Source organism: Hippopotamus amphibius, chromosome 11, assembly GCF_030028045.1.
Source record: "Hippopotamus amphibius kiboko isolate mHipAmp2 chromosome 11, mHipAmp2.hap2, whole genome shotgun sequence".
Taxonomy (NCBI): Eukaryota; Metazoa; Chordata; class Mammalia; order Artiodactyla; family Hippopotamidae; genus Hippopotamus; species Hippopotamus amphibius.
Genome location: NC_080196.1, coordinates 42,733,394 through 42,757,552, shown reverse-complemented (window position 1 = coordinate 42,757,552; position 24,159 = coordinate 42,733,394). Strand labels below are relative to the sequence as shown.

At 46.6% G+C, this 24,159-nt stretch overlaps 2 protein-coding genes across 6 annotated transcripts in view; one reads left to right on the top strand and one right to left on the bottom strand.

The window, feature by feature from the left end:
- The window catches only part of ITPR3 (inositol 1,4,5-trisphosphate receptor type 3), a 75,244-nt gene extending 72,225 nt beyond the window's left edge, over positions 1-3,019 (top strand). For all 5 annotated transcript variants that reach the window (XM_057699914.1, XM_057699915.1, XM_057699913.1 and 2 more), the window contains one exon: positions 322-3,019. In XM_057699914.1, coding sequence (XP_057555897.1) covers positions 322-390 — 69 coding nt within the window. In that variant the 3' untranslated portion in view covers positions 391-3,019. The remainder of the gene's footprint in view (positions 1-321) is intronic.
- LOC130831631 (ubiquinol-cytochrome-c reductase complex assembly factor 2) lies at positions 2,164-23,931 on the bottom strand. The gene is made up of 4 exons (XM_057699924.1): positions 23,750-23,931; positions 6,281-6,355; positions 5,427-5,496; positions 2,164-2,344 (listed from the first exon to the last, which is right to left on the bottom strand). Exons 1-4 carry the CDS (start codon positions 23,885-23,887, stop codon positions 2,217-2,219), a joined length of 411 nt encoding a protein of 136 aa, XP_057555907.1. The 5' UTR covers positions 23,888-23,931; the 3' UTR covers positions 2,164-2,216.
- Positions 23,932-24,159: the final 228 nt, after the last annotated feature.

Genomic DNA, 24,159 nt, shown 5'->3' with positions numbered 1-24,159 from the left:
CCCCCAAGGCACTGACTGGTGACGGGAGGGTGAGGCCTCTTTCCGCTTCTCAAGATCCTCTCTTGCCCAGAGCATCCTCCGCTCCATCTGGCGGTGACTAAATGAAACCGGGCAGCCCCCCTTTAGGTGGGGTGCTTTCCCAGCTGCACCAAATCAGTGGTTTGTGACGCGCTAATTGAGGACAAGGTTTTGGGGCGGACATCCCTGCTGCACCCTGGGGGGCCTCGGCCTGCCGCCAGGGCTGAACAGCAGCTGGGTCCACGGCGGGAGGGTGGGCTCTGGGCGGCCTGTTCCGACCTGCCGGCATCTGTTTAAACCTAGATGACGGAGCAGCGGAAACGCCGGCAACGCCTGGGCTTCGTGGATGTCCAGAACTGCATGAGCCGCTGAGCGGAGCCACGGAAGGCCCATCAGGCTGCGTGCGACGCTGGAGCGCTGAGACTGGGAACACTGCCCCTCAAGGCTAGGTGCCCACCCACCCCCCAGCTCCCCCTCTGCCAGGGCCGCCCTCCGCCTGCCCCCGGCCAACGCGGGCTCTGACAGGCCTGGAGGGGAAATGACAGAGCTGACAGTCCTGCCCAGACCAAGCTCTTAAAAAACTCAGAAACTCACTGGGACTCAGGCTTACCTTAATGCCTTTGAGGAAGGTAAGTCCTCTTAAAGGACAACTGCTTTGTCCCTTAAAGCAGTGACGGACATTCCTTTGTATTCCTCCTGGTGGGTGATGAGGAGTGGGGTCTCCTCTCTATTCCAAGCACTACATTTTGGTTGCTGCCCGCCTCTGGAGGGTGCAGTGATGCTGTCACTAGTGATTTTAGGGCTTTGTTATTTAACGTATTCACGGTGCTGGGCTCAGCCCTGCCCAGAGCCGCGCAGCTCCCCTGTGCCTCAGAACTGCTGTAGACAGTGCCTAGACCTCCGTGTCCAAGTCCAGGCCACCTCCTCCAGGATGGCTCCAGGTGGACGGGTGACCATTGCCTTGCTCCTGAGACCTGCCTCTTCCTGGGCCTCCTGGGGAAGAGTCACACACCCGGGTGACAGGGCTGGGCGTGTTAAGAGGGGCTGGTTTTGACTGCTTGTGTTTTCTCCTTTTGGTGTGATGTTTTACAGATCCTTTGGCTTGAGAACTAATATGTTAATTACCTTAAATAAATTAATAAACCTAGTCTGTTAGAAAGGGATGCTGGCTCCCGTGCTCCCCAGGGGCTGGGGCAGGTAGTAACATGGTGCTGGCGGAGGACAGAATATGAGCTATGCCCAACTGGCCTCACCTTGAGCTCTTGGGAGGTGCTGAGTGCCATCCTGTCTCAAAGCGATTCTGGACAGAACTGTACTGCAGTATAACTGGTTTCTATCATAATCCTAGGTATTTTATTTTATGCATTTCAAAACACAGTGAGGAGTCCAGGTACAAATGAACTTAAGAACCCACTTCCACTGCTTCCCAACAAGGGGTGCTGTCGGCCTTGCCCTGCCCCTTCTCTCAGCTCTGTTCTTGACAAGAAACCTCAAGTGGGGAATGCAAACATCTACCAGTAAGAGCTAAGGTTCTATGGAGTAATAGGTGACCCTGTGTGTGTCCCCGGCCAGGGGGTCTGTTGTGTGACCTCCCACAGAACCAGCCTTGAGTGCTGAAGCCGACTCAAGCTGAGGCCCCACCTGGCCTGTCAGTAGCTCTACTCTGCCCCTTAAACCAACTTGGAACATGGCTTTTCTGCACGGTCACGGGCAGAGGACTGAGCTCTGGCCTTCTGAGTCAGTGGGGAGGAGGGCCAAGCAGGCTTTTCTCATCCCTCTGCCGTACACCTCCTGCTGCTTTCTGTTTGCAACAGGACGCTGCCTTTGGCACTGACCGCTATTTTTGGCTCTCTCCCAGGAGCTCCTACAACAAAAGGGAGCCTGAGAATCTTGCCAGAAGCCAGCAGGACCCCTGTTGGCAGGTGGGGCTCCTGTGGCTGAGCAGGAAGCACCTTGCCCACAGGCCCTGTCACCTTCCCTTCTCAGGCCCAGACGGAGACCCGCACTTCCTCTCCCAGGGGGCGTCCTAGCCTGACCGGTGGGTGGGCGGATACTCCCCCGGCATCCCTTCTCAGGCCAGAGCTTTCTTTAGAGCAACAAGGGCAGCTTCCTTTCTGTGAAGGCCAGATGAGATTCCCAAACGAGGACAGGGAAATCAGGGCATTTTATTGATGATGGCGACGTACAGCACTTCACGCTTAGCTACGCGGGCGCGATAAGGCCCGAGCCCAGGCTTTGTGCTTCTCCTCAGGGTCCCTGGGGGCAAACTTCTCCTGCAGCTTCTTCCACGTGCCTTTATTCAGCTCCTTAAGCCCTTCCAAGGTATCTACAAAAGGAGAAGAAACAAAAAAGGGCTGACATCTAAATGATTACACAGGTTGGCCCCACAGAGCTTTCACCATACAGGCATGCCTCGCTTTTCACAGTGTGTTCCTGAGAAAGGGAAGTGTAGCCCCAACTTCTGATAAGCAAATCAGGCAGGGTAACAGACAAATAACCATGAGTGTGGGTGAGCACTTGTGTACCAGAGACCGTCCTTAGAGCAGCCTCTGCTCACGTCCAGTCATCATTCAGCATCTAAGCAGGGCCATCTCTGCTCTGTTCCATGTGAGCAAAGAAATGGCACTTCAGCGTTAACTATGCAACCCACAGGCCCAGAGGCTTAGCTGAAAACTTGGCCTGAGCCACACAGACCTTACTGTCTCCATTTTACAGATGTAGAAACTTGAGGCAGAGTAAGGTGAAGGGAGCTGAACAGGCTATACGGCTAGGAAGTGGTGGAGCTGGGATTTGAACCCAGGCACTTGGGTCTGCCCCACGCTGTGGAGTTGAGCAGGCACCCAGGAGGGAGCCAGACTTGGGCCCCCACCCCCGCCCACCATTTCCACACTGGGTCCCCTCGGAGCCTCAGGTTCCTCCAACACAAAGTGGAGATAAAAACACCTGCCTCAAAAGTTGTGAGTTTTTGTTTTTGTTTTTATAAATTTATTTATTTATTTTATTGGCTGTGTTGGGTCTTCGTTGCTGCACATGGACTTTCTCTAGTTGGCGGCGAGTGGGGGCTACTCCTCCTTGTAGTGCATGGGCTTCTCACTGCGGTGGCCTCTTGTTGCAGAGCACGGGCTATAGGTGCATGGGCTTCAGTAGTTGCGGCACATGGGCTCAATAGTTGTGGCTCAAGGGCTCTAGAGCGCAGGCTCAGTAGTTGTGGCGCACGGGCTTAGTTGCTCCGTGGCATGTGGTATCTTCCTGGGGCAGGGCTCGCACCCGTGTCCCCTGCATTGGCAGGCGGATTCTTGCCCACTACGCCACCTAGGAAGTCCCAAGTTGTGAGTTTTAAAGGAAATAATGGAGGTAACGTACCTGGCACCTGGCCCACACTCAAGAAAAGGTAGCCATGTTCACAGACGTGAAGGCAGCAGGAGCAGGTGGGAGCCAGTGGGGCCTTTATTTAAAAACATACATCCACCCCTCCCCGCACCCCTAAAGGAACCAAGGCAGGGTTTCTCAGTCTCAGCACCAGCGACATTTGGGGCCAGATGACTCTTTGTGGTGGGACTGACCTGGCACTGCAGCAGCATCTTGGCCTCTACCCACTAGACGTCAGTAGCAAACTGCCCCTTCCTCGCCAAGCTGTGACAACTAAAATGGTCTCCAGACATTGCCACAGGTCCCTGGGGGGGGGGGGGGGGGGGGGCAAAATTGCCCCCCTGGTTGAGAACCACTGGTCTAAAGTCTACTCAGGGCTAAAGTTCTATGATATCTAATTTTACTTGTATTTTAAGTTTAGACTTTCACATTATTTAAATTTTATAGTTTCTTAAAACTTCTGGAGAAAAAAAAATAGCTTTTATGAACAAAAAGGTAACTTACATTATCTTCCAACATTGTCAGTGGGCTCTTGACTAAATCAGACATGTACTGTACCCCAGCCATGAGCCCAGCCTCCCATCCTAGGACTTTTCCAGAAGTCCAGGATCCTTCGTGGGGCACAAAATGGGACACCGAGGGCTTCCTGTCCACCGACATGCCCCGAGGCCTCCTTCAGAGACTCCCAGGACCCAGACTGCGGCCACATTTCAGACCTGCCAGACCCTCAACTCCTCATTAGTAACACTGCAAGGTGTTCTGCCCTGTCAGAGGGGACATTCGGTAAGCTTATTCCACACAGTCACAACACATACATGAGGCTTACTGTGAAAGCAAATTATCAGCTAATCTCCTAAGGCTGAACCCCCAGCCAGGACAAGCTGCAGCACAGGCCAGTGGTGGGGAGTCGTACATCTCCCCCTCCCTGGCTATGGCCTGTTCTCCCCCAACTCAGGCGTCCCAATGGAACTTCTTCCCATTCTAATTTCAAGTTCAAACTTTGCTTAAACTCTTCAGGGTCCTCACAATGACACTGCATCGATGCTGGTAATTACATGGGCCCAGGAACATGGGGGTACATTTATTTATATGTAAGTGTACACACACACACACTTTTAAAATAGCCAATAAAGTGATTCTGCCTGACCAAAATATCTTTACCCCAGTTTTCCAGAGAGTACTGTAATAAAAATAGGATCAGAGTCAACACACAATAGCAGATGACACCACCAGGTTTTAATCTATTTGGAAGGTTAAGAGTTTTCTGGAAGCTTAAATCCTCAAACCTTAGTTGCTGAAGGCTGCCAAAGGAACAGGAAAGAGAAATTTCTAGAGTACCAGAAGGCGAATGTTTCAGGGCCATGCCCTCCCAGAAAAGGTTAGCCTATTTTTATATGTGGTATCCTTGGCAATAAAAATAGTAATTTTCCAGAACCTGCCTGTTTCAACCCAGGCTCCCCCTGCCACCACCCCCCACGTTCCCTTTCAGTGACAATGGAGATGGGGAAGTAAGGGGGGCCGGGCTAGGCAGGGTTTTTCCTTTCTTGTTAATCAGGGTCTATCAACGACTCCAAAACATACCTAGTCAAGCCCATATCTAACCCACAGACCACGTCTCCTGGGTCAGATAACTTTTAGGCGGATATCCCCATACACATCTATTGAATAGCTTTTTGTTTTAATTAAAACCCTCATTGTTTATAAAGCCCCCTTAGGACCATAAAAATAAAATTATTCTCTTTCCATCCTGATTTCAACTACTTCCATTTGGCAAATACATATTCCCCTGTTCCCTGCTGCCCAGCCTTGAATTTAAAAGCTCTAAACGTGGGTTTGCTTTTTTTAAATAATGCCTTTGACCTTCTCCATATTCTATAGCCAAAAAGCATGAGCCCTGTAGCTTCAGAATTTCCTGTGGACTATTCCACAAGACTTCCCATCAAGCAAAGCTGTCTTATTAGACAATTCCCCTTGGCCGCTCAAACTCAAAGACTCATTTGCAAACCAACCAGAAAGGGCAGCAGCTGTGCTTTCTCTACCTGTGGACAGGATCAGCTTGTATTCTTCCAGGGACAGGCCGCTGAAGCTTGTGTCTCTGGGGCGAGGGTACTGGTCACACGGGGCAGAAGGGAAGAGAGAGGAAGGGGAGAGAAGATTAGTTCTGCAGCACAACCTGGGACCAGATGATCCTGGAGAGACGGCGTGCTCTCTAACTGCTGTTCACCGGCCATGGGTGTCCGGAGGCCAGAAGGAGGAGAGCAGCGCCACCTGGAGGCCGAACCAGTACAGTCTGGAAAATGCAGGCTGAGGTTCGGGAGCCTGGGTGGGGCTCACGATTCTGAATTTCTAACCAGCCCCAGGTGGCGCCCATGCTGCGGCTCAAAGACCTCACTCTGAGCAGTGAGGATTGAGAAGAAATCCCCTCTTTCACACAGACCAGGCACGTGGCCATGTATATTTGCAGAGTTACTGAGCACACTTTTCAAGCCTGGGGAAAAAACACACTAAACGGAATTTGACAGCAGTCCTGTTAGGGCTGAGGAGAGGCCCACCTTTGTCTGACAGGACTTTCCCAGTCACCCTATCTTCATCACCGGAGTGTGAGGAAGACCAGTTCCATCAGAAGGGGTGGGAAAACATGTGTGAGATCCAACAGTTGTCAGACACACCCAGAAGCACCCACTGGCATATGAAACACACAACTGTTCAAAATTCTACACAGCCTTCATTTGGGTGACCTAAAGGCCTCTGCCAGGTGCCTTAGTTGGCTTGGTTGAAATTACTGGCTACATTTGAAAGTAGTAAAACCACAACTGTTTACATCATATAATCAGATTTCACTCATTCTTACTGGTCGTCTTGTGCTGGGGACATAAAAGACTGGCCCACTCACCTTGTGTTTGTAGTAGTTTGAATGGAGCCGTGCTAAGCTCTCATACATCTGATCACAGGCCTCAGGCTCTGCAATCTGAAAAACAAAGAACCCCGAGAAAGTGAGCAAACCAGCCCTGCTCCCACACTGGTCTGTACCTTGTGCCTCAAGGAAGGACCCCACCTAAGTAAGGCTTTCACAGGAAGCAGGCCCGCAGCTCAGCGCTGGCTTCTCTGACTACAGGTCCCACTGTTAGAAATCAGCTTTTGGGGATAATGGTTCCACCTCAGCAACTCCCCAACCTGCAGGAAAACTCAATTGGCAAACAAACACTTGCCGAGCACCTGTGACTTGGGACCCAGCAAGCCACCACGGTGGGAGGCACGGCAGTAAAAATATAACACTGGCAGGAGTGCTAGGGGCAGCGTGGGCCACAAGAAGTCAGAGGAGGGGGGAGTCCCCACATGCTCAAGTGGTCAGCGGATGGTGGAAGTGAGACTAAACTGGGTTCTGAAGGATGCACAGGAGTTGGGGAGAGTGGAGAGCGCCTTGCTGGTGCAGGGGGTCGCATGAGCACGGCAGAGGAGGCAGGGATGCTACCTATGCCTCAGACCAGACCATCTGGCCGAGGGCCTGAACATGAAGGTAAGAGAGCCTGGGTGGGAGAAAAAGAAAGAGCTTTTTGAGTTAAACCTTCAATATGAAATGTATTAAATAAAGATTCTTTTATGAAAGGCAGGAAAAAAAATCATCTGAGCTTTCATCTGTGGTAAGTGGGGAGCTGTTGAATTTTACAGGAAAGAAACATGAAGAAAGCAGTATTTTAGGATGAAACAGGTGAACTGAGAACAAGAGGGAGAGTCTAGTTAGGTCCTGCTAGGAAGGACCAGGCCCAGCACACGGGAGGAAGCTTGCAAACAGAAAGGGGGAAAGAAAGCAATACTCCAGATTGCCCTGCTGGAAATTCCAGGGAAGAGAGGCAACACGCGGTCAAGGTGGGTTCTTCCTTTTCATACCTCTTCTTAGTTTTCCCTTCCTTCTGCCCTTGCCATTATTTAGCTACAGTTCCTTACATTATTCTGCCAAGAATTCTGAAAGCTCCCCAAAACGAAACCTTCTTTTCAATGTTTTTTCCCAGAATTCAAATGATGGATTTTTCCAACTTAAATCCTTTTCAAAGAAGGCAGAGCATAAATAAATCAGTAGTTAAGCGTTTTAATAAGAACAGCTCCGCTTCTGCCTCTGTGTGCATGTCAAATAAGGTCCCCACTATACAGCAAACAAAAAAGACGATCTTGTCGTTGAGTTCTACTCCATTCGTCCCCAGGTTCAGGCCACCCATCACAAGAACACCCAGGTAGCCACATCAGAAGAGAAAGGGTGATGGGCTGAGGAGGCAGTAGTGTTTGTTGAATAACGATCAAAGGCATTATTTGAATGGATTGGGACTAAGGGCTGAAAAGGAAGAACGGATGGAAAAACATGAGGCCGGTGACTGAGTTCTGAGTCCCCATCAGGCAGCGCTTCCAGGTAAAGTCCAGCTAGAACAGAATTCTGCAGCCTACACTTTGGGGGAAAGCATTTTGAACGTTCTGTCTTCAGCAGGGCATGCAAAACTAAGAGCTAACCAGAACGACAGACGAACAGAAGGCACAAGATGCAAAAGGAAAAAGAGGGTAACACTAGCCAAACTTTTAAACACTATTATGTAGATTATCAAAAGATAATTGTGCATTTCATCTTTTGCTTGCCCTCTTCATACCTGTACAGATGTGTTCACTGATACCTTTAAAAGAACCTACCGTGTTCCTGGCCCATGGTGGAGCAGGTGTGCATGGCTACGGGGAGCAGAGGAGTCCAACTGCCTGTGTTTGGATTCCATCCCTTACCTGCTATGGGGGTATCAGGCAAATCACGCCATCTCTTTCTGCCCCCAACACTTTAAAAAAAAATTTCCCACTTGGGCTTCCCTGGTGGTACAGTGGTTAAGAATCCATCTGCCAACGCAGAGGACACAGGTTCGATCCCTAGGCCAGGAAGATCCCACATGCTACAGAGCAAGTAAGCCCGTGCACCACAACTACTGAGCCTGCACTCTAGAGCCTGTGAGCCACAACCACTGAGCCCGTGTGCCTACAGCCCGTGCTACGCAACAAGAGAAGCCACAGCAATGAGAAGCCTGCGCACTGCAAGGAAGAGTAGCCCCTGCTCGCCGCAACTAGAGAAGGCCCATGCGCAGCAACGAAGACCCAATGCAGCCAATAAATAAATAAATAAATAAATAAATAAATTTCCCACCTTTCCTTTATCATTCTCTGTATCTATACATACATATTTTTCTTCTGATTCACTTGAGAGCAAGTTGGGGCACATTGCCTTTCACACCACAATATTTCAGTATGTTTACTAAGAACAACGACATTCTCTCATATGACCATAGTTCCATGACCAAATTCAGGACATTTAACATTGATACAACACATCTATCTATTCCATCGTCCATATTCCAACTCTGTCAACTGTCTCAGTAAAAATCTTTACAGAAAAAAAAGTCCTTTAGGCGCAGGATCGCCTCCTGCACTACCTGTCACGTTTCTTTCTCCTCTCAGCCAGGACACCTCCTCGGCCTTTCTCTGCCTTTCCAGCATTGACATTTTTGACGCATACTGGCCAACTTAACCTGTAGTCCCTATTTCTGAGGGTGGTGTGAGGATAAGTGAGATAACGCCTGGACTGCTTGCATTTAGGGTCTAGAACACTGACAAGTATGAGGGATTAGTTCTGGTTACTATTAGTAGTCAACAGTTATAGTAAACGCAGGCCTTTACTGCACTAACTATAAGGCAAGAGACAGAAGAAGGACTTCAGGATGGTCCCGGTGACAGCAGAATGAGGGGTCCAGGGCGGGCCCCTGACACCACCAGTGGAGTCAGGGAAGCCCTGCCGCGTGTCGTGGCGAGGGTGGGCGGAAGTCACCAGCAGGATGTGAGGGCTCTCTGGGCCCAGGCCTGGCTCACACACATACCCAGAGGACAGCAGTTAGGACACATAAGCGATCAGTGTTGCTGGTGTCACTGTGGCATGTAGCTAGAGATGGAAGTGATGAAGGGATGGAAGATCACTGAAGCTTCCCTCCGGCTCTGAGCCTAATGGCTCTCAGTGGTCCCTAAGAGTTCCATGGTCAGCTCGGCAGGGATCATGCACTGACCCTCGGTCTCTGCCAAGCAAGTGGCAGTCTGCAGCACCTGTCCTCTACCTCATGGCCACGCATCCTGACCGTCCCCTCCCACCATCACTGACCACCCTCTCAATCCAGCTCTTAATTAAGAAAGGCATTCACAGGAACTTCCCTGGTGGCACAGTGGTTAAGAATCCACCTGCCAATGCAGGGGACATGGGATCAATCCCTGGTCTGAGAAGATCCCAATAGGCTGCAGAGCAATTAAGCCCATGCACTACAACTACTGAGCCTGCGCTCTAGGGCTTGAGAGCCACAGCTACCAAAGCCTGCACGTCTACAGCCCATGCTTCCAACAAGAGAAGCCACTGCAATGAGAAGCCAGTGCACTGTAATGAAGAGTAGCCCCCACTCGCCACAACTAGAGAAAGCCCGCATGCAGCAACGAAGACACAACGCAGAAAAAAGAAAGGCATTCACAGTGCTGACTCTACCCAGCGCCCTTCTCCCAGGCTCGCCCACTGCCAGCAGACCACCAACAGATCACGTCCTCATCAGACCCGCACTCCCACCAGATCCTCACCGTCAGAGATCCTGCCAACAGGAGTCCCCTCCTTCCTCTCCTCTGAGTCTAACAGTAAGAGTTGGCTGGAGGGCTGCTCAGTCACCTCCCTCTGTACTCTCGGTGTCCCCCTCCTGCCAGCTCTGCCCACCTCTGACAGAGCAGTAGAGCAGAGGGGAGGGACAGAGAGAGAGGACGGAGTCACTCTACAGAGCATTGCTCAAAAACCAAAGTGACCCTCTGGGCTCCCTCAACCTTTCAAAAGTCCTTCAGTATTAAACAGACGGTCTCCCAGATACTTTCCAATAAAGCCTGGAGTTCAATGAATAATCTGAGAAGCACCTATAAATAACCAATCACCAAAAAATGACCTCATCACCCAATTTCCCATTTGAGGTCAGAGGTGTCTATATGAGACTGTAAAGGCAGCTTCGTGGAAGTGATGGGAGTTTGAGGTATGGCAACTTCAAGCCAAGTTACTACTGCCTAAGCAGAGATGGAGCCACGGCCAATTCTGGGTTTCCAGTCATATCCAACCCAAGCTCAGCAATTACTAAATAGTCTTATTTACTACTTAAAAGTACATCAATAGAAATACTGTCTAATTCTGGAAGCCTCACCACGTACCTACATGCTACACTTTATTCACAGACTCCAGCACGAACATTGCTGAATTTTGAGATACATGGTTTTCCTGATGAAGTGTGCCATGCACTTTTAGAAATATTCTTATATACAAGCTTTAAATTACCTGGTTTTGCATTCACACCTAATGAGATTACGGACATTTCAGGACTAATAGCAGCGCTGGGTTTGAAAAAGGCAGCAGTGGGATATTATGAAAAATTCAGCTCTGCTCCCTAAATGTGAATAAAATAGATGTTCAACTGACAAAGTGTCCTTTATGGCTCTATTTTTGCTCCTTTTGCATTTCCCCTGCTCAGTCGTCAGTAAATTTCTCTTTACCATATTAAACTTTTATACATACAAATCTACATCACTGCCGCAGGCACTGATTTCGATTTTCAAAATTGAATTTTGGGTGGTGACAGCAATTGGTACAGCGGCCCCTATTCTAGTCACACAAAGGGATACATAAGCACTTTGCAGAAAGGGTGTTGCAAATTGCTTTGCTAATTAAGGTAGAGCTGGATTCAGTCCAGGAGGATCTATGAAAAAAGGTTTTCATGACTTAGTAATGAACTTCTGAAATGAGTTCATTCCGTTATGGGAGTCTATTCCCTTGAATTCAACTGAAAGTCTATTTCTTGAGCACCTACTATGTAGAGTGCTCTGCTAGGTGGCTGTGAGAGGACATAAAGACCCAGCCTCGGCTCTGGAGAAGTTGGCAATCAAGCTGAGACAAGATATACACACATTAAAAATAAAAAATGACCAGGTCAGAGTGTAACTGAGTGCCAGAGTCTCCTGTAGTTAGTCACCAGGCCTGACTCACATGGCAGGTGTGGCAGGGAAGGTTTGCGTTTTACTGCAATGATAGTTCACAGCGTGATGGGGAGTCAGAGTCCCTCACTTTTAGGAGTGTAGACTTCAGAGCTAGAGCTGCACCTGGGCAGAATGGGGATGAGAGGAGGGACTGGGAGGAAGAGGCATGAAAAGGCAGGGGGACAAGGATGGTCGAGGCAGGCAGGGTCTTAAGTCACGCCAAGGAATGCTTCAAGGCCGGAAGCCACCAGATTCTTGACAAGCTCTGTGTCTGGGCTTTGGTCCACTGTGCACTAGGTTCTCAAAGGTTAAGAACCACTGGGGGTGGAGATCAAGATGGCAGAATAGAAGGATGTGGAGCTCATGTCCTCCCACAAATGCATCAAAAATACATCTACATGTGGAACAATTCTCACAGAATACCCACCGAACACTGATAGAAGATCTCATATAACCAAAGCTGCAAGAAAGATCACCACATAACCAGGTAGGATGAAAGAAAAAAAGAAAAAAGGAAGCAGGATGGGACCTGTGCCCTGGGAGGGAGTGTTCAAAGCAGAAAGGCTCCCTTACCCTGGGAACCCCTTCACTGACTGGGAGGTCCAGTGGGACAGACAGGGAGCCCCAGAGGAGAGTGCAGCAGGCGGCCTGTGGCAGGCAGGACAGAGGGAAACCAACACAGACAGCCCATGCTACCTCACTGCACTTCCTAGCCCAAGACACACGCCTGCTGGTGTGCAGTGTGGCTGTGGGCTGGAACTCAGGCTTCAGAGGACTCACTTTAGCTGTGCAGAGACAGCCTGAAGGGCCTGGAGTGTGGTCCAGGCTATGATGGGGGGTGCTATGAGCGGATGGAGCCTGGGTCTGCCATAGAAGTCCCACTGTCAATGTGCATGTGAAGGGGGGGGCAGGACCCCGCCACAGCGGCCTTGTTCTCAGGATGCTCACGGTGGGCATCGCTCCGCTGCTATGAGCTCTGGGAGCAGGCAAGTGCCATGAGTTGCCCACACTCAGAGGCAGGGCTGAAATCTGAGCTGATTCCTGGCAGGCGCATGACTTCAGCAAATTTATGCCAGCAGCAGCGTCTACAGGACATCTGAGCTGATTACTGGCACTCCTCTAGCTGAGGCAGGTCTGGCACCAGCAACAACAAACTTTGTGGGCACGCACATGCGGAAGCGGGGCTGAAATCTGAGCTGATTACTGGTGTTCCCACAGCGGAGCTGGGGCCGAGGGCAGTGCCAACAACAGAGTACTTTGTGAGCATGCACACCAGGTAACAGGAGGAGATGCACATCAGGTCAGAGTGCATGTCCAGGTAGACAACTCCTGGGGAGGAATATGCAGCAGCTCCTTTCCCACTGGGAGAGCTCCAGTCCCACCTACCTCACACCACAGCTTAGAACTGGATCTGCAGGCTTCTACTCCAACAACTGGGGAGCAGATCCTGCCCCTGATAGGGCTGTGACAACCACAGAGCAAAGAGGAGGCCCTGCCCAACATCCAGTGCTGGCTCTGGTCACCACAACACCAATCACACCCCCTGTCAAGGGGAGAAGGGCCAGTGCACTCTGAGGAAAGGCATGGAAGGCATCCGTACCAAAAACATTCCTTGCACCAAAAATATTAGACTCACACAGGCTACACAGGGATGTTCCCACATAAAAACAGCCCTTTGTGACCACAGTAGATAACTGTTCCCCCTCAATTCTTAGAGTCAGAGTAATATAAGTAAAATGGAAGAGCAGAGGAATGATTCCCAATTATAAGAACAAGAGAAATCCCCTAAAAGAACAAACAATGAAACAGATCTCTCCAGTCTACCAGACCCTGAGTTCAAAAAGACAGTAATAAAAATGCTGAAGGAATTAAGAAAGGCTATCGATAGAAATGCAGATCATTGCAACAAGGAACTAGGAACTACAAAGAGGAGGCCATCAAAATCAGATAACTCAATTGCTGAGATGAAAACTGAGCTAAAGGCAATAAACAGCAAAGTAAATAATGCAGAAGAACCAATAAGTGATCTGGAAGACAAAATAATGGAAATCACCCAATCAGAACAGCAGACAGAAAGACAAATGAAAAAAAATGAAAGCAATACAAGACCTATGGGATACAAAGCATGCCAATTTAGGCATAATAGGGTTCCCAGAAGAAAAGAAAAGGGGACCCAAAATGTATTTAAAGAAATTACAGCTGAAAACTTCTCAAACCTAAAGAAGGAAACAGGTATCAAAGTACAGGAAGCATAGAGGGCCCCAAACAAGACGAACTCAAACACACCTACACCAAGACATATCATAATTAAAACAGCAAAAGTTAAAGACAAAGAGAGGATTTTAAAGGCAGCAAGAGAAAAACAAAGAGTAAGTTACAAAGGAACCCTCATAAGGCTATCAGCTGATTTCTCCCTAGAAACTTTGCAGGTCAGAAGAGAGTAGCAAGATATATTTAAAGTCCTGAAAAGGAGAAACCTGCAACCTAGGATACTCTACCCAGCAAGATTATCACTTATAATAGAAGGAGAGAGAGTGAATTTCTCAGACAAGCGAAAACTAAAAGAATACAGCAATACTAGACCTATCCTGAAAAGAATACTGAAAGGTCTTCTCTAAACAGAAAAGAAGCAACAATCTATAGGAAAGGGAAAAATCACAATAGGAAAAGCAAATATATGAAAGGATTGTAAATCACTTAAATAAATCAGAACATACATTAAAAAAAATGTGAAAGCAATTATAACTACAATGAACAGCAAAAGGATAAAAATAAAAATGTAAAACAGGACATCAAAATCATATCATTCTTACTTGGGAGAGGCAAGTAAGAAAATGCAAATTTTTTTGAATGTGTTTGAGCTTATATGTTTACCTAGTCTAAAGCAAGCAGACACAGTAATAGGTTAACATACTTGAAAACCAGGGTAACCACGAATCAAAAACACAATAGATTCACAAAAACCAAGAAGACAAGAACTCAAGTGTAGTACAAATGAAAACCATCAAATCTTGAAAGGAAAAACAAAAAGAAAGGTGCAAAGAAGAAATACAAAATCAACTGGAAAACCAGGTTTAGAATGGCAATAAATACACACCTATCAACAGTTACCTTAAATGTCAACTGACTAAATGCTCTGACCAAAAGACACAGAATGGCAGATTGGATAATAAAACAAGAACCTATAACATGCTGCCTTCAAAAGACCCACTTTAGGGGAAGGACATCCACAGACTGAAAATGAGGGGATGGAAAAAGATATTTCATGTGAACAGAAATGACAAGAAAGTGGGGGTCACAATATCATATCAGGCAAAATAGACTTTAAAACAAAGGCCAGGGACTTTGCTCGTGGTCCAGTGGTTAAGACTTGCACTCCCAAACCAGAAGGCCCAGGTTCGATCCTGATTGGGGAACTAGATCCCACATGCATGTTGCAACTAAGAGTTTGCATGCCACAAGTAAGAAGTCCACATGCTGCAACTGAAAAAGAAAATGATCCCACGTGCTGCAACTGAAGATCCTGCATGCCACAATGAAGATCCTGAGTGCCACAGCTAAGACCCAGCACAGCCAAAATAAATAAATAAACAAACAAATAAATAAATATTTTTTTAAAAGTTAAAAAAATAAAATAAAACAAAGGCCATAAAGAGGGACGCTAGATAATGACAAAAGGATCGATACAAGAAGAGGATATTACACTCATTAATGTATAAGAACCCAATAGAGGAGTGCCTAAATACATAAAACAAATACTAACAGACATAAAGGGAGAAATTGATGGGAATCCAATAACAGGAGGTTTTAACACCCCACTGACATCAATGGACAGATCTTTCAAACAGAAAATCAATAAGGCAACAGAGATCCTAAATGACACAAGAGAACAGTTAGACTTAATTGATATTTTCAGGACACTACATCCAAAGAAAAACAAAAAAACAAAACCAGAATACACATTCTTTTCAAGTGTACATGGGACATTTTCTAGGATAGACAACATACTAGGACACAAAACAAGCCTCAACAAATTTAAGAGGATAGAAATTATTTCAAGCATCTTTTCTGACCATAATGGCATGAAACTAGAAATGAACCACAGAAAGAGAAATGAGGAGGAAAAAAAAAAAGAAAACAAAGATTACATGAAGACTGAACAACGCAGTATTAAAAAACCAATGGGTCAATGATGAATTCAAAGAGGATATTAATAAATAGCTTGAGACAAATGACCATGAAAATACAACCAGACAAAATCTATGGGATGAAGCAAAAGCAGTTAGCAGAGGGAAGTTCAGAGTGATACATGCCTTCCTCCAAAAACAAGAAAAATCTCAAATAAACAACCCAGCCTACCACTTAAAAGAATTAGCAAAAGAAGAACAAACAAAACCTAAAGTCAGCAGGAAGGAAATAAAGATTAGAGAGGAAACAAATAGAGATTAAAAAAATAGAAAAAAACTCAATAAAACCAAGAGCCAGTTCTTTGAAAGGATAAACAAAATCAACAAACCCCTTGTTAGGCTCACCAAGAAGAAAAGAGAGGGGACCCAAATAAACAAAATAAGAAATGAATAACAATTGATACCATAGAAATACAAGAAGTCATAAGAGAATACTATGAACAATTACATGCCAACAAACTGGACAACCCAGAAGAAATGGCTAAGTTTCTAGGAACACACAGCACACCAAAGCTGAATCAAGAAGAAATAGATAATCGGTTTTTTATTCTGGCCACACCACGCAGCTTGTGGGATCTTAGTGCCTCGACCAGGGATTGAACCCAGGCCATGGCAGTGAAAGCGCTGAGTCCTAACCACTGGACAGCCAGGGAATTCCTAGGAAGAAGTTGATAATCTGAATAGACTGATCACTAGAAGTGAAATAGAATCTGTAATTTAAAAAATTCCCTGCAAACAAAAGTCCAGGACCAGATGGCTTCACTAGGGAATTCTACCAAATATACAAAGAAGAACTTATACTGATCCTTCTCAAACTCTTCTAAAGGACTGAAGAGGAGGCAACACTCCCAAAGTCATTCTATGAAGCCACCATCACCCTGATACCAAAACCAGACAAAGACACCACCAAAAAAGATAATTACAGGCCAATATCTTTGATGAATATAGATGCAAAAATTCTCAATAAAAATACTAGCAAACCAAATCCAACAACATATAAAAAGGATCATACACCATGATCAGGTTGGATTCATCTCAAGTTAACAAGGATAGCTCAACATATGCAAATCAATGTGTGATACACCCCATAAACGAAAGAAAAGACAAAAACCACACGATCATCTCATAGATGCAGAAAAAGCATTTGATAAAATTCAACATCCATTCATGATAAAAACTCTCACCAAAGTGGGTATAGAGGGAAAATATTTCAACATAACCAAAGCTATTTATAACAAACTCACAGCCAATGTAATACTCAATGATGAAAAGCTGAAAGCCTTCCCACTAAAATCTGGAAAAAGACAAGGATGACCATTCTTACCACTTCTATTCAACATAATATTGGAAGCCCTAGTCACAGCAATCAGACAAGAAAAAGAAATAAAAGGTATCCAAATTAGAAGGGAAAAGGTAAAACTGTCATTATATGGAGATGACATGAGACTCTATTCAGAAAACCCTAAAGGCTCAGCACAAAAACTTTTAGAGTAGATAAATGAATTCAGCAACGTAGCAGGACACAAGATTAACATTCAGATATCAGTTTCATTTCTCTACACTAACAATGAAATATCAGAAATGTGATTTTAAATTCACATTAAAAAAAAAAAAAACCCAAACAAAAAACAAAGAAACAAAAACCCACCTAGGAATAAACCTATCCAAGGAGGTAAAAGACTTATATGCTGAGAACTATAAAACATTGATAAAGGGAACTGAAGATGATTCAAAGAAATGGAAAGATATCCCATGCTCTTGCATTGGAAGAATTAAAATTGTTAAAATGGCCATATTATCCAAAACAATCTACAGATTTACTGTGATCGCTATCAAATTACCCGTGACATTTTCCACAGAACTAGAACAAATAATCCTAAAATTTATATGGAACCACAAAAGACCCAGAACTGCCAAAGCAATCCTGGGGAAAAAGAACAAAGCTGGAGGCATAACTCTCCCTGACTTCAGACAATACTACAAAGCTACAGTAATCAAAATAGCATGGTATTGGCATAAGAACAGACATACAGATCAATGGAACAGAACAGAGAGCCCAGAAATAAACCCACACACCTACGGTTAATTAATCTTCGACAAAGAGGGAAGAACATACAATGGAGAAAAGACATTCTCTTCAGCAAGCGGTGTTGGGAAAGCTGGACAGCCTCATGTAAATCAATGAAGTTAGAACACTTCCCCACATCAAACACAAAAATAAACTCAAAATGGCTTAAAGACTTAAACATAAGACATGATACTATAAAACTCCTAGAAGAGAACACAGGCAAAACATTCTCTGACATAAATCATACCAATGTTTTCTTAGGTCAATCTCCCAAGGAAATACAAATAAAAACAAAAATAAACAAATGGGACCTAATCAAACTAACAAGCTTTTGCAAAGCAAAGGAAACCATAAACAAAACAAAAAGACCTATGGATTGGAGGAAAATATTCACAAACAATGCAACCAATAATGGCTTAATTTCCAAAATATACAAACAGCTCATACAACTCAACAACAAAAAAACAAAAACCCAATCGAAAAATGGGCAGAAGACCTAAATAGACATTTTTCCAAGGAAGAAATATAGATGGCCAATAGGCACATGAAAAGATACTCAACATTCCTAATTATTAGAGAAATGCAAATCAAAACTACAGTGAGGTATCATCTCGCACCAGTCAGAATGGCCATCATCAAAAAGTCTACAAATAACAAATGCTGGAGAGTATATGGAGAAAAGGGAACCCTCCTACACTGCTGGTGGGAAGGTAAATTGCAGCCACTACGGAGAACAGTATGGAGGTTCCTTAAAAAACTGAAAATAGAGTTGCCATATGAGCCAGCAATCCCACTCCTGGACATATATTTGGAAAAGACTAGAACTCTAATTAGAAAAGATACACGCACCCCAATGTTCATAGCAGCAGTATTTACAACAGCCAAGATATGGACGCAACCTAAATGCCCATCAACAGATGAATGGATAAAGAAGATGTGGTACATATATACAATGGAATATTGCTCAGCTATAAAAAAGAATGAAATAATGCCATTTGCAGCAACATGGATGGACTTAGAGATTATCACACTAAGTGAAATAAGTCAGAGAAAGACAAATATCACTTATTTGTGGAATCTAAAAAAACAACACAAATGAACTTATCTACAAAACAGAAACAGACTCACCTACATACAAAACAATCTTATGGTTACCAAAGGGGAAGTAGGGAAGGGATAAATTAGGTGTTTGGGATTAACAGATATACACTACTATATATAAAATAGATAAACAACAAAGACCTACTGTATAGCACAGGGAACTATATTCAATATCTTGTAATAACTTATAATGGAAAAGAATCTGAAAAAGAACATATATATATGTATACACACACACACGGTATATAGGGGTTGGCCCAAAAGTTCGTTACAGAAAAACCCGAATGAACTCTTTGGCCAACCCAATATAACTGAGTCACTTTGTGGTACACCTGAAACTAACACAACACTGTAAATCAACTACACTTAAAAAAAAAAAATTACATTATGGCCAATTTGGGAGGCAATGAGAAGAAGCCCTCGCTGGAGCCAGGGCACATGTGGTGAGGAGGTGACACAGGCTGGATTAGACAACACTGAAGGCCTCACAAAGCTGCACTGGTGCAGGAGGCAACAGGCAGACCCAAAGATCTCTAAGTGGTGACCCACTGAAAGTGGTGGATAATCTAGCCCTCCAGGAAGAGCACTTACATCTCTAAACATGTCTAGAAAACTGCCATGCCTTGGTCTAAAGAGTACCTTACCTCCTTCCAGCTCCATCCAGAACTGGGGGAGAAAAAGAGATGGAGATGCCTGCATTCCCTCTCGGACATGATTCTCCTCACAACAGCTGTTTTGCAGTGGGCTCAACATTACCACTAAAAATAGCATAATCTGTCCTCAGGCCATTCCTCAAAGCCTGGACTTCAAAGGACCCATATCCGTTCGTGGGTAACGCTTCATGACGTCACCACTGCCAGCACACGTTGGGCTGGCACCCCACCACACCGAGCCACAGACCAGGCCTTGACTGGATGACTAAAAAGACAGAATCACAGAAAACCTTTGAATTCCCCACTGAGGAGCTGGATGTACCTCCTACATTACTGCCAACCCAAGACAAAGTTCGACTCCTTGCAAACAGGGCTGATATTATTTCAACCTGGGTATTTCATACAAGAACTCCCTGGTGGGCGAGCCCCTTTCTCGGTGGCATCTCAGAGCTGTGCCCTGTGCTGGATAAGTGGGTGCTGCCAGGAACCTCTTAGGAAGCTGCCTGTGCACCTAATGAACTCATTAGAAGGGTTTGCTCCTTCCTCTGCACTTAACAATTACTGTTGTTTTGCCACCTTCCCCCATGTTGTGATTCTTTTATTAAGCTCTTGGTGCTGCAGGGAACACGTGATCTCTTAGGGAAACTGAACTGAAAAGGGGCAAAATCCATAAACATTCACTTAAAAAAACTGCACAATAGGATAGAGGGCGTAAGAGGTGTTAAGTGTGTTCCTGCTTCCCACCACCACCTCTCTCTTGGTGGGTTTAGGGTGGAGTGGACTGTGAGACGCCGCAAAGGGCAATCTGCGGTGGAATAAATGGAGGCAGTTATTTTTGTACTCTGGTTTCACGTCTGAATGATTAATTTGCTTTCTAGTGGTTCTGGCTTTTCTGTGCTGGTGTCCCACCTGAGGACCATCTTTCTCCTCACCCACACTGGGGAGGCAGGGGCTGGGCCAAAGAAAAGCAGGTGGGTAATCAGAGAGACGTTTAATTCTTTGCCAGAACTATCCATGGTCCAAAGAGGTCTTGAGCAGGAAATGAGGGGAAGGGAGGGCTTCAAGCTCATGGTACAAGAGGCCTTTCTAACAAGCAGAAATAACTTGGGAGGGATGGGAGCTGTGGACAGATCAGGCACAAAGGAGACAACACTCGCTTGTCTCGCATTTAACTCCCAGGGAACCCTGAATAAGCTGTTTTACTTTTCATATTTTGTTTCTTCATCTGTAAAATGGGAACAAGCGATGGTGACCTCAACTCAGCTGCACTAAGGATTAGACTAAATGAGACCATGCATGCAAGTGTGCCACGCACGCGTTCAGCATTACTGTTCAGATGCAAAAAGACAGGAGGCTGCGAGCAGGGCTGCCTGCTCCTCTACTCTACACGAACAGACACGCTGTGGAGGTGAGCTGCTTCCCTCTCCAGTCCTGTCTTTCTGGCAAATGGCATAACCGAGGGGAGCGCCACACCGATCAGTTGACGCGGTCGAATGCCTGCCCGCTGCCAGCTTTAATGAACGACCTTTCTTTCTCAAGGTCTTTATAAATGGTCCGGAGGTGTCAGTGGGAGTGACTCACAGAGCTGTTCTCAATTCCAGCAAGGGACTGCTCCTTTTAAAAATTACCACAAAGATTTACTAAGCTCAGGTGCATTCTTGGGTGACATCAGGATGAGGTACCACGACAGTGGTCCTGAGTAATGTGCCTGCTGCCATCATGATGCACTGGTTCACTCTACCAGGGATGCACTCATCAGCTGCCCTGGAGCCATCAACTGAGCCATGACTCAAATTTGTGTGGGCCTTCTACTCATCAGAACTCTCTCCCGAGGTAATGACAAAGGATGACAACTCTAAAAGAGAAAGCTCTACCCTCCTTTTCCGGCTCCTCTTACACTAACAGTCAAGTAGGTGAATGTCATACGCTCCCCTCTCCAGGGATCTAGCCTCTGTCAGCTTCTCTGCTGGCTGGTTTCACCATCCGAATTTCATTAAAATGAGTCACGTGTCTGCCCAACTGTAAACTCCTTGGTGATAAGGACCAGCTTATGTCCCTCTTCTGTAGTTCCCGCAGTTCCCCACACAGAGTAAGCTTACAAATTAATTCTCACCACTCAGGACACAGAAATATTCCCTTCTCGCTCTTCACTACTTCTCTCCTTCTAGTTCTGCTACATCTGCAACTATATTCAAATGATTTTTGTCTCATGAGCCATAACCAATCATTTATTTACCCACTCAATAACCGATTGTCTTTTATGTGCCAGGAGCTATGCTAGACACTGTGGGGAGAAAGATAAAAATACCACCGTCTCTATTCTCAGGAAGCTCACACTGAAAATATGTAGGGAGCACAGCCCTAGAAAGTCTATGGGATGTGCAGAGTTGGGACTAATTATAACTCTTGCCTTCAAGATCTTTATACTATGCCAGTGAAGACCACTGTAAGAAGTGTGAGAGCCCTCAGCGTTGTGTGACCACCCCAACTCCCCCCGTAACAAAGCCCCGAGCCAGATGCTCTCTCCACGCCCACCACCCAGTTAGCACTTGGTTTCGATGATGCCACTGGGCATGCTGTTCTCGCTCCATCAGGTGGGTGGCTTGGTTCTGGGTTGGGCTAAGCTGCCAAAAAGCCACGTTCCTGCTTTCACAGCTTGTGGCCAAATTTCGCAAGAGTCATTTCTTCAGGCTGTGTGTGTATGTATCACATCTCATGTGTCTGACCTCTTGCCTGAGCCCCAGGCTCAAATATCCCACTGCAGACTTGACATTTCCACTTGGAAGTAAATCCACTTTGCATCTCAAGTTAAACATGTCTAACACCAAACTCAAGATGTTCTTCCCACGCCCCACCTGTTCCTCCTCCCATCTTCCCCACCTCAGTAAATGGCACCACCGTGCACCCAGTTGCTCAGGCCAAAACAATCTAGGTGTCATCCTTGGTCCTCTCTCCCTTTACCCTATATCCAATACACAGCAAGTCCTGTTGATGCAACCTTCGCATCGCAACTCCAATTCAGCCACTTCCATCTCCTGTGCTGCCATCTTCATCCACTCCACCACCATTTCCTGCCTGGGCTACCAGAGTAGCCTTTTCTCCAGCTGTTTCTATTTTTGCCTCCCTATAATCCATTCACTGGTACAACCAGAGTGATCTTTAAAAAAAAAAAGAGTAAACTAGATCACATCAGCCCCCTGACTAAACCTCCCTAAAGGCTTCTCACTGGTCTTATGATAAAATCCAACTCCTAACCAGGGCCTGCCTGTAAGACCGTACCATGCCTGGCTCCTGTCTTCCTCTGACTCAACTCTTAGCAAATGCCATTTCACTCGCCACCCTTCAGCCACTTTGGCTTGCTTTCTGCTTCCTGCCTCAGGACCTTTGCACTGCCTGAAAGAACACCAAGTGTTCACTGTTGGCTCATCTTCTTTCCTTAGATTTCATCTGTGTATCACCTACTCAGTAAGGCTTTACCTGTCATAACTAGTATTACCCTTTACCATGCTACTCTATTTCATATCCATCATAGTACTCGTCTGGACTGCCTTATGTATGTCTACTTGCTTACTGCATCCCGAACTAGGACGTAAACTTAAATTTCATGTGGGCAAGACCTCATCTAATTAACTACTGTCTCCCCGGCACCAAGCACAGTTCCTGGCACATGGTGGGTGTTCCCTAAGCATGTGCTGTATGAATGAACAAACCCCAGAACTACAGCACCAACCTGGAGGAGAGCAAGAACACAGGTCTACTACTCACACACACAGGCACGGGGTGAGGACTCAAACCTGCCACACCGGCTTACAGGGGCCCAGAAAGCACACCAAGGCTTAGCGGGAGTCCTGCATAGGTACTTGGGCATCAGCTCAATCACTGCACAACACTTCGAGGTAATGGCATCGTGTCAGTGGAGCAATAAGCCTACGACGGTCACCACCTAGGACTGCTGTGGGACTCAACTCTGGATGCACCCTGAATCATCGAGAGCTTTTAAAATCACTGAGGCTAAGGCCTCGCCACCAGAGATTGATTCAATAAGGTCGACTGGTCCCAGACATCTAAATTTGTTAGAAGCTTCTTAGGAACCTCCAAAGGGCAGTCAGATGAAAGTGCTGAGTAGAAGGAAGGGTCGCCGCTCTCCGCAGTTTCCCGGGGCATTAAGAGGGTCCCCGGGCACGTGCGGCTAGGAGGAACGGCGCGCGCATGCGCGGGGCCCCGCCCTGCCTCGTCCTTTCCTCCCCTCGCCCCAGCCGCCTCCCCGCCGCAGGAGGACCCCACAGTCTGGTCACCTGGGTGTTCTCTCCCTCCCGAAAGGCCTGCGCTACCCGCTGCCGCAGATAAGCGCCCAAGTCCCGGCCCCGTTTGGTCTCGTCCACTGGCCATTCCTCACAAAGCTTAAGAAGACGCCGGTAGCGGCTGGCCGCCATTTTGGGCCCCGCTTGTCTCCGCCCCTGAGGGAGGAGTCAGGGCGGACAGATGGCGCTTGCGCACTAAGCATCGCCAGCTTCTCGACGAGGTGGGGCGGGAGGGAGGCGTGAGCATGCGCCACTTGGCCGGCGCCCTGCTTTTTCCGGCTAGGGGCGCTGCTTGCCCGCCTCTGCGAGTCAAGCTAATTCAGTCTTCGTCCTCCTGGAACCAGCCCAGCTCCCAGGGGCAAGTCAGGCGTGGAGTACCCCGGGGACAGCTTTGCTTCTCTTTT

Coding starts and splice junctions, on each gene's coding strand:
- LOC130831631 (XM_057699924.1), bottom strand. CDS start 23,887: ATGGCGGCCAGCCGCTACCGGCGTCTTCTTAAGCTTTGTGAGGAATGG. Junction 6,356..23,749: donor GGGAGGGAGAGAACACCCAG/GTGACCAGACTG, acceptor TTTGTTTTTCAG/ATTGCAGAGCCTGAGGCCTG. Junction 5,497..6,280: donor CAAACTACTACAAACACAAG/GTGAGTGGGCCA, acceptor CCGTGTGACCAG/TACCCTCGCCCCAGAGACAC.